The sequence below is a fragment of the Nyctereutes procyonoides genome, unplaced genomic scaffold, assembly GCF_905146905.1.
Source record: "Nyctereutes procyonoides isolate TBG_1078 unplaced genomic scaffold, NYPRO_anot_genome, whole genome shotgun sequence".
Classification (NCBI taxonomy): domain Eukaryota; kingdom Metazoa; phylum Chordata; class Mammalia; order Carnivora; family Canidae; genus Nyctereutes; species Nyctereutes procyonoides.
Window position 1 is genome coordinate 115379940 of NW_026575125.1, and position 10199 is coordinate 115390138.

The 10199-nt window shown below is 58.8% G+C and overlaps 1 protein-coding gene across 1 annotated transcript; it reads left to right on the plus strand.

The window, feature by feature from the left end:
- Window positions 1-7991: 7991 nt before the first annotated feature.
- On the plus strand, window positions 7992-9526 carry LOC129518125 (heat shock transcription factor, X-linked member 3-like). Its single transcript, XM_055338136.1, has 2 exons — window positions 7992-8493; window positions 8936-9526. Exons 1-2 carry the CDS (start codon window positions 8005-8007, stop codon window positions 9524-9526), a joined length of 1080 nt encoding a protein of 359 aa, XP_055194111.1. The 5' UTR covers window positions 7992-8004.
- The last annotated feature ends 673 nt before the right edge of the window (window positions 9527-10199 follow it).

The window sequence follows — 10199 nt, forward strand, 5'->3', positions numbered from 1 at the left end:
GGTGTCCTGTGCACGCGTATGAGTGCTGGCTTGCTCGCGGGTCTATTTATATATGTGTGGCCTGTGTATATACTGCCTTTAGGAACGACTGACTTCTCATACTACATGTCAATACTCACTATTCTATTTCCGCTCTAGTCTTTATATCCTCTTCAAATAAGTTTTGAAAAGGACATCTTCCCATTGTAAGGTGATTTTAGACAGCTAATGCCAGAATCCAGAAGCATCTGCCTCAAACGATGCCGTGTTCTCTGCTGTCCTGATACTTGCCCAGGGCTACTGGCATGTGTCCTGCCAGGTCGTGCATCAGGTTTGTGCCAGGAAGTAGGGGCAGAAGGTGAAAGTTGTTCCCACTCCCCCTGCTTTCCTCTGCATCTCTGCAGCCTACATTCTCTCCCCACATCCCTGCTGCCCCTACATCCCCACCCCAGATACCAGAATCCACCTGCACTCTTAAGGGTACCCCCGGGGCTTTCTTCTGTGTTGTCCTGATACTGCTGTTCATACTCTGTGTTTTGAAAGACTTGCCATTCTGTAGAGCACACTTAGGTGCAGGGAGACAGACAGCACTATACACAGATTTCCCACTTAGCCGCTTCCACGCTCCTACATAGATTCCCTCATACCAACACCCCACCACAGCCACACGCTGCTCATCACTGATGAAGGCCCTCGATTCATCCACATCACACAGAGCCCGTAGAACCCGTTAATCTTCACACCTGGTATTTATTTTTATGGGTTAAACTCATGTATGATGATGTGTATCCATCAGGATAGTATTAGACAGAGGATTTCACTACTCTGCCTATTGCTTCCTCCCCACACAGCCCTGTGCACCAATGATAGTGTCGTTGTCTCCAGAAATTTCCCTTTATACAGTGTCATTAATTGCGAATCATACAACATGGAGCTTTTCCACATGGACTCGGTCACTCAGTAATATCCATTTCAATTTCTCCAAAATTCTCATGACTGGATAGCTCATTTCTTTTGAGAGCACCCAGAATCAATTACCTGCTTTTAGTACAGCTTATCAGGTAACCTACTAAAACACATCTGGGTACCTCTACATTTGAAAAAAAGATGACAAAAACAATAATAAACATCAATGCGCACGATCACATGTGGAAAAGTTTTTAACTTTGTTGGGTACATTCCCATACGGTTGGTGGATAATATGGTAAGAATACATGTACTTATCTAAAACTGCATACATATCTTTAGAGGACTTGTAGCAGTGGCATTCCCAACAAGGCAGGACGAGGTTTTTGCACCTACACGTCACATCAAGGAATGCTTGTAAAGCGGACATACTGGTGGAAGAGGTGAACCGTGGCGGGGGGATATGTACAAGTGGAGACAGTAGAAGCATAAGTATAAAAGCGAACAAAAAAAACACATATATTTAATATTTTTTCCTAAATACACATATATATGTATAGCATGTGTATATATATATGAACTTACACTATACGTAGTATTCAAGATGAGAGACCAAGCCACGTACTTTAGACTCCAGACAGAATCCCAGGGCTTTGAGGAAAAAAATGGGTTGGAAAGCGTCAAGGACAGAAGCTCAAGGTCAGGACGTGCAGCCAAGAAAAAGGAAAAGTCTTTTGTTCTGGCTTCCTGTGCCTCCTGGCCCGTTCATTCTGCAAGGGCCCAAGGAACCCGGACCGGTGTGCTCCGGCATGGGCCGGGCCGGCGGAAAGGACGAGAAAGGGCCCGCGGGAGGCCAGGGGAGCCCTGCTGGCGGCTCCCTCATGGCCACACAGGGCTGAGCTCTGCTCCCTGCAAGGCCCTGTGTGTGAGCAGTGAGGACACGAGGGACCCGGGGCCACGCCGCCTTCGGGGACTGTGTAGAGGCCGCCGGCCCGCAGGGAGGTGGGGAGGGGTGCCCTGAGGCCTGCGCCAGCCCCAAGGGGTGGAAGGGTGAGGGGGGCGGCGGCCCCCAGGGCAGGCTCTCCAGGGGCCAAGGCCCCAGGGCCCCGGGGGCTCTGTGGGCAGCGTGACTCCTCGTGTGCAGCTGAGGAGCATGCAGCGGGCGGGGGACAGTGGCCCTACTTAGAGAAGGGGTGCTTTAGGGGTGGGAGCAAAGTCTGAAGTGGATAATTGCTCTGAGCATCCTTGTTGGATCCTGCAAAGACCCAGCACTGTCCTGTGACAGGAAGGAACGCTATTTGGTTTCTTCCCAACCGCATCAGAAACGTTGAGCCCAAGAAGTAGAGTTTTGCTGCCTTATCCTCTCCAGTGTAGAGTCTGTGGAGAAATGGGATCCCTTGTATGCTCTTGTGAGAACGTTACCCGGTCACAGCTGCTCTGGAAAAAGAGTATGGCGGGCCCTGGAAAAATTACGGCTGGAATTACCGTGTGACCCCGCCATGGTTATTCTGAGTGTATAGTGCAGGAATTGAAAGCTGGTCTCTAAACCTCTTTGGGCACCGTTTTCAGGGCAGCGGTCTTCAGACAGCTGCAGTGTAGGCGTGATCTTGTGACCTATGAGGAGGATTTGGAGTGGGTCGTCCCGGGACCGAGACCCATTTCTCCTGTGTATCTGGGCTTGGCCAGGGTCCTGCCTCAGAGCTCCCCTAACCCTTGTAATTCCAGAGTGTGGGGGGTAAGGAGGGTGTCTTCTGTTACGTCCCTGGGGTGGCTCCGGGAAGCCCCTTGGGATAGGGCCTGGTGGCCAGGAGAACCACCCAGGCCAGTGGAGGGATGGAACCTTCAGCCCACCCCCAGCCCCAGGGAGAGCAGAGGGGCTGGGGATCGGGTGATGGAGCCTCCCCTACACCCCAGAGGCACAGGGCCAGAGAGCTGGCAGGCTGGTGAACTGGGAGGTGTGGGAGAGGGGCCGCGCGGACAGAGCAGCAGCTCTGCACCCCTTCCCACGTCACTTGGTCTGTGCCGCTCTTGTGTCTGGCCGCTGCTGAGCTACATCCTTCATGATCCACCAGTGATGGAGGAAGTGACTTGTGCGCCTGCGTTCTGTGAGCTGCTCCGGCCACTTCACGGACCCCAGGGTGGGCCTGGGGATGCTCTGCCTTAGAGCCCTTTGGTCACAGGGACAGGTAACGTTCCAGGGTTTGGGACTGGCAGGGTCGGCATGGGCAGCCTGGTAGGGCTGAGCCCTTCCCGTGTGGAATGTGCTGCTGTCTCTGTATGCAGAGTGGACAACTGCGGGGGATCCTGGCCACCCTGCCTGTCCACGCCCCATGTGTGTCACGGTGCTGCAAGGCTCAGTAGTCATGGTGGCCTCTGGCTGCGTGGCCTTCACACGGGCAGCACGGGGGTTTTCCTGGGGAGGAGGGCAAGGCTTCCAGGAGCACTTCCGGAACCCCAAGATCCCAAAGCTCTCCCCGTTCCCCCGTGTGCCCAGGGGTGGATTTGCTTTTCCTCCGCAATTACAAAATCGGTGTGTCAGGTCAGTAACCGAACTACATTATTCGCATCACCCAGGCTTGTCCCCCAGACCCACTGGCCTGGAGGCGTCCTAGGCAGTAGGTGTCAAAGCATGTTCGCATAGCACCTTTGTCGTAGAAGGAACCAGAAACACCCAGCATGGTCCAGAGGCAGTCGGGAGGACATCCTGAATTGTCTAGTTTGTGGAATGGGTGTAAGTCACTCTTCATCCTGGTCGGGAGGGGGGGAGGAAGAAGCAAGGCCTTCCCGGGGTGGGGGTGGGTGGTGCCTGAGGCCCCTCACAACCCGGTAGGTGCAGCAGGAGAAAGGAGGGGGACATAGGCCACCAGTCCTCGTGGTAGACTGCAGGGAGCCGGGCCATCCTGCATGAGGAGGCGACAGCAGAGCTCCGTCCACTCGAGTGGGTCTGAGCAGATCTGCACTGAGCTCCTGGGGCACCCCGCTCCACTCCTGGGGCCTCTCAGGGCCTCCCGGGGCCTCGCCCCTTTGGCAGGCATCCTGAGTTAGGAGCCCCTCTCGGGTGTGGGTCACAATGCCACGTGCACGGGCAGCAGGAGGACAAGCCCTGTGTCATGCGTGTCTGTAAGGAATCCACCCGCAGGATGGGCCCTAAGGTATCTGCAGAGATGTGGGCCCCGCGTGGGGGCCCCCCAGGGTGGCCACGCTCCCAGAGCTCGGGGTCTGTCTGTGGAGCTGCCTGCTTCCCCTCCAGCACAGCCACCGGGGACGCCAAGGCGGCCCAGCCACCGGGGACACGTGCACATTGGGCTTGGTGTGCAAGCCAGCCGGCCAGGCTTCTGGGGTCAGCCTCTCCCAAGGCAGTGGCTTCCCTACAGCAGGAGTCCCCGTGACGGGCAGGAGCTTTCCGATGCCTTTCTGGCCTCGCCGTCTTCAGGGGCCCCTCAACTGACTGCTGAACCCTGGTACCTCACCCTGGATCCACACCAGCCTCTGAGGGACAGACCTGTCACTTCCCAAGGGCCCATCAGCAATCGCGGGGGGCTCCAGGGATCTGGGGCTGCTCCAGGAAGAGGACCAGACCAGGAGAGGCTGCAAGGCCAGCAGCGCCCCTGGGTGGCGCTGGCACAGGTCCAGTCACAGGGGAGCCCCTCCCAGCAGGACTCCGCCCAGGGGCCTATGGCCAGGGGGGCAGCAGGCAGGATGGGAGCGCTATGGTCGGGACGTGCCCCCCCCCCAACATGTGTGGAAATCCCAAGTGCCAGACACGATGGCGTTTGGCGACAGGCCCTCTGGGAGGTGCTTCAGAGGGCGCAACCCTCCTGGATGGGGCTCCACCTTCTAAGAGAGGCTCCGGAGAGTTCCCCAGGCCCCTCCAACATGAGAGGACCCAGGAGGAGGTGTCAGCTGGAGCCAGGACGGGGCTCTGGCTCCCCCTTGCTGGCACCTCACAATTCCAGCCTCCAGCACCAGGAGAAATGACTGTTCCTTATTCCTAAGCCACCCGGTTGTGAGGTGATCTGTTCCCGGCCCAGCAGGCTCCTGGACAAAGGCAAGCGACAGACCGCGCGGGGAGGGGACTCAGCAGCTCGGCAGCTCGAGAGGGAGCCAGGCCTGGGGTCTCAGAACCGTGGGGCTCCAGCTCGTGTTCCCAGCAGAGGTAGGGTGAGGTGGGTGGGGTGGGGGTGGCCGGCAGTCTGCCACTGTGAGCTGCATGGGAAACAGTGGCACCCGTGCAGGAAGATGTGAGCGGGGTGCCCCAGGACGCAGCTGCTGTGATCAGACCTATCGCCGTGGGGCCTGGGGCTGGTGCGGGGCCCTACAGGACCCGAGGTTGGGGAGCACGGTGTCGGGGGGCCCGGCCCGGGGTGCTGTGCCCCACAGCGCAAGTGCAGGCCATGGGGGGGCGGGGGGCGGGCCTCTGGGGCCGGGGAGGAGGAGGAGGCAGCCTGGGACGTTGCCCCGGGGGCCGCGGCTGCCACACAGGCTTCCTCCTGACAGGGCTGAGGAGGCCCCTGAAGTGTGCAGGGACCCATGACAGGGCAAGGGTGGCGCCTGCAGGGATGAGGCCGAGGAGGGGCGGCTGCTGGGCCCCGGGGAGCCCCAGACAGCCCGAGGGCCTTGGGCCCCAGGCCCAGCTCTCAGCACTTTCCCCAGGGCCACGCAGAAGCTGTGGTGAGTTCACACGGACCTAGTGTCCCCTTCGGGGTGGCCGTCCTCCTAGCCCACCTGGCCGTGTCCTGCTGGAGTCGCCGGCCCGGGGCTCTGGCCAGCTCTGGGGCCTCTGGGCCATGCCAGAGCAATCCTCTCTGCCAAGGGGTCTTGAGCAAGGAAGCAAAGAAGGCCCGTCTCCGTGGCGGCCCCGGGGCCCGGGCTGACATGCCAGGGCCCAGATGGCTTAGCCGCGGGAGGCCGAGTTTCCCATAGGCCAGTGCCTCCACCCAAGACGGCACTGTGGCTCTGTCCTCCTCAGGGGACAAGATGCGCTTGCTGTCCTTGACTCGGCCCCAGCTGAGATTTGGGGACTCAAAACACAGAACGTCAGGCAAGGGTCCCACAGAAGAGCTAGGACCTGAGAGGGCCTCAAGCCAGCCTGACCCCACCCAATGCCTGCGTGCTCTGCGGAGCACCAGACTGTGCATCCCGAAGCCATCTCCTCTCCCATTTCCCTCCCACCCAACGGGACCGTACCTCGACGGCACCAGCAGAGCTCAGGGCTCGCCGAGGCCTCGGCAAAGTACCCTCTTCATCCTCGAGAGAGCTCTGAAAGTCTTAGGGCTGCTTAGGAGAAGCCAGCAATGGCTTTTAAAGTGTGGCTTTCCTTGAGGCTGCCACTGAATTGCTCAGGTCTCACGGCAGGCCCCGCCAGCCCTTGCTGACTCTAGAGTGAACACCAGGGAAAGTGTGGAGAAGCACGAAGAAAACGAAGCAGGCCCGCGTCCCGAGCCGGGGGCTCATGGAGGGTTCCAACTTTTGGACTCAAAGTCCCCTCGGGAGGCTCTCTCTCAAACCTGCGTGGCGCTCCCTGTTTAGACACAGAGGACTGAGCCTCAGAGAGGGCGACTGGCCCTTCTGGGTGGCGGAGCTGGCACAAGGAGCTAGGGCCTCCCGGGGAGGGGTGGGGGGGCGGCCTGGCCATGGCACCAGTGAGGATGGAGAACAGAGTGGCTCTGGGGGGAAAGAACATGTATCCCCCACACCGCCGTCCCGCCCTCTCGTACGTGAAGATGACTTTGACCGAGGTGTTGTCCCCGCCCACACCCAGGCTCTCCTGGTTTCAGGTACTCCACATTGGCCGCTAGTCCCATCCCGCTAACCGAATAGGAATCTTGCTCGCAAGTGAGTCTGTAGGAAGCAGGCCCTTTGAAACATCAGCCCGGAGCCAACACCAGTACTCAGTGTATCTGCCAGTGAGGTGGAGGCGGGAGGGCGACACGGGAGTCGGGGTGGGCGTGGGCTCGGGGCGAGGGCGGTGGGGCCGGCCTGGGAGCGGGTCTGTGAAGTGATTTGTTTCAACACAACATATGCCGCACCCCACGATCAAGACATTGAAAGGGGAAATGCTCCCAGGAGATCCAGTTTGGAAGGAAGCGGGGGGCCAGAAATCTGGGCAGGCTGGGCCCAAACCCCTCTACCAGGCCAGGAAGCAGGGCTTTAGAGGCAGCCAGCCTTGGGGGAGGCTGGAGGCAGGTGTGTGCGGGAGGGCCGCAAAGGGCCAACTCAAGTGTCCCCAGGGTGAGCCCATCTTGGGTGGCGAGGGTAATTTCTCGAGGGAACAGGTAGAAACTAAAAGCAATCACACTGTGACGTGGAGAGGGACGAGAGCAGGGACAAGCTGAGCTCACAGGAGACTCTATGGCACAGCAGAGGAGGGGGTGCTGTGGGGGACACCGAGGTCGAGGAACAAGAGGTATGCTCCCACCGTGCTCGAGCACAGCCCTACTCTGGGGACAACTTGACCCAGGGATGGGAACAGGGGACTGTATGCTCAGGCCCAGCTGAGCAGGACCAACTGCCAGCAGGAGCAGGTGGGAGAGACCATAGCAGGAAGTGGGGGGGGTCACAAAGAAGAGGGGGGCTACCGAGTGAGACTAGGCCAACTGGACCTCCAGGGACTGCCCCCCGAGGGCCCTGCCGACTGGGGCGGGACTGGGCAGTAGCCAAGCCAGGACCACGCAGGGCCTGGCCCTTGAGCTGATCGGAGGCCCCCAGTGGGTGCCCCCCGCCGTCTCTAGGGGTGGGCATGGAGCTGGGATCTGGGTTTCCCTACCCTCCCTGGGCCAGGCCCCAGGAAGCAATGTGCCTGCCTACAGACGGGAGACTTTCTGGGCAAGGTGGACCATACTTTTGTGTACTTTGAGACAAGAGAGGAGCTGGGGGCCCTGTGTGTGGCCCCTCCCCCAGCCTTGGCCAGGGCTCCCTGTGCAGACCGGCTCTGAGCCACCTTTGTGACATCACGTGACAGAGGGTGGGGACTCAGGCAGCTGGTTGCCCCACGACCGGGCTCTAGAATCCTGTGAACACTATTTATTGGGCGTCCCTGCACTGGCCCAAGGCATTTCTGACTCGAACGTCCAGTGAGACAGTCTCGGGGCAAAGATGCTCCTGATCTAGACTGGCTCCATGGCTAGTCAGGGTACCGACAAGATGTATGAAGTCAAGCCAGCCCCACCTGGGGATGGACAGCCAGCGACAGGGATCCCGTCTGATTTATCCCCGGATCCAAATGTGGATTCCGGGGAGATTTTCGAGAAGAATGAGGATGAAGCTGTGAACCGAGATCCAGGACCGCAAGACAACCCACAGCCACAGGCCCAAGACCATGGTGCCGCCAACGTGGAAGAAAACATTCTCGGGCTCTCCTTCCCGAGGAAGCTTTGGAGGATCGTGGAGGACGACGCCTTCGCGTCGGTGCGTTGGAACGAGGACGGCGACGCCGTGGTCATCGACAAAGACCTCTTCCAGCGGGAGGTTCTTCACCGGAGAGGCGCAGAGAGGATCTTCGAGACTGACAGCTTAAAGAGCTTCATCCGCCTCATGAACCTGTACGGGTTCAGCAAAATCCGAGCCAGCAACCCCTCAGGTCACTCTCTGGGCAACAAGAAAATGATGGTAAAGTACAAAGGCCTCGCCTGCCCCCTCCCCTGTTCTCTGTCTGTCCCACTCACATAGTCCCAGCGGACTTAGATGACTCCCCTCCCAGAAGGGTTTCCTTTCCCAGGACAATCTCTCTCCTGTGACCCTGTTATCAAGGGAGAGAAAGGCTAGGCCTTCCCCTCGAACCTACAAGCCCCTCAGGGAGAGAGTGCTGCTGGGCCCAGACACAGGCTAGGTCATGTCAAATAGGCACGTGGACACCTGAACCCACATATCATGTGTAGTTCATAAGCTTGGCCTCTCGGGTTGGACAGCCCCGGTGGGCAACCTAAAGGGATGCCATCACAATGGAACCTGGCCATTGTGACAGTGGGGGTGGGGGGTGGCTGCCTTGGTGGCTGCGGCCGCCATGAACCTTCCCCTCCCACAGTGACTAACATGAGGACTCTTGTTTCAGATCTACCGAAATTCTAACTTTCAGAGAGACAGGCCCTTGTTCCTTGACAATGTCCAGAGAAAAGGTGACCTGAAAACCACCACTGCGTGCTCAGGGAGCAGCGCAACCACTCCCAAGAGAAAGAAGCCCACGGCAGCCACGAGACGTTCTCCACGAATCCATCACCAGGAATCCACCAAAGAGGACAAGGAGGCCCCCAGGGAAGCCCCAAATGCTCAGGGACCCAGTGGCACCCAGTCGTTCACATTCTCTGGCATCTGGTCTCTGAGCAGTGTAGCTGGGTACGCCACCGAAAATCATGGCCCCAGTGAGCTGGCTGGTCCCAGTGGGGAGGGTACCTCCAGGAATGTGATGTTCGCATCCCCGGCCCTGGCCGGGAGGGACGGCGCAGGGGAACTGCCCCCCGCACCCCCCGTTTACCCAGATTACAGGTCAGTGATGTCACTCTACAACACCTGTTATTCCATCCTCTTGGCTGCCCTCTCGGTCATGCCCCCAAACGAGGCCCCAAGTGAGAACGAGGAACACGAGGGCTCCTCAGATTACAAGTGTGCACTCTGTGAACACTTCAAGGAAAATCCGGGTCCGTAAGCTCACAGGCCAATGGTGACAGATAAAAACACCACTCTGTAACCGCAAATCTATTTTCGGCTTTAATAAAGAAAAGCAAAACTCTGGCAGTAAATAAATGACCTACTGAGCAAGGCGAGTCTGTGTTGTTTTCTCACTTTCGATGCTACCCGTGCCTCATCGGATACCCCCGAGGAGGCTGGGAGTCCTGGCCCAGGACAGGTTTTGGCCCCCGAGAGTCCTCTTTCCTTTGAAACAGCAGCATCTTTGCACACCCAGCGGAGGAGCCGGCTAGGGTGGGGCGAGGCAAGCCCGGGGGGTGGGGGGACCTGAGCATAGCCTCCCTCCAGACCTCGGCAGAGTCCCCTTATGTCACTGACCTATCTTGAAACGGGGGAGGGGGGCTTTCCTCAGGGACCCCCTCCCCCCATGATGCCGGGAAGTTGCCGGTCAGCAGCTGAGTGCATCTGGCCAAAGAGCCAGGTGCCTTCCACAGAGGCCCACTCAAAGGCAGGGCCACCCCATCCGCCAAGGGATGCAGGACCACTTGAGTGCAGCACAGAAGAGACAGGCCATTCCAGTCAACGGCTGGTGGGGGTGCAGGTGGCCCGGCATCCTCACAGGTAACAACCACAACAACACACAAAACCTCACACAAAAACCACAACAACAAACCACACAATGACGCAATCCA

Bases quoted from the DNA above. Each gene is read 5' to 3' on its own strand.
- LOC129518125 (XM_055338136.1), top strand. From the start codon at position 8,005: ATGGCTAGTCAGGGTACCGACAAGATGTATGAAGTCAAGCCAGCCCCA. The intron at 8,494-8,935 runs GTAAAGTACAAA...CTCTTGTTTCAG, and splicing joins TGGGCAACAAGAAAATGATG to ATCTACCGAAATTCTAACTT.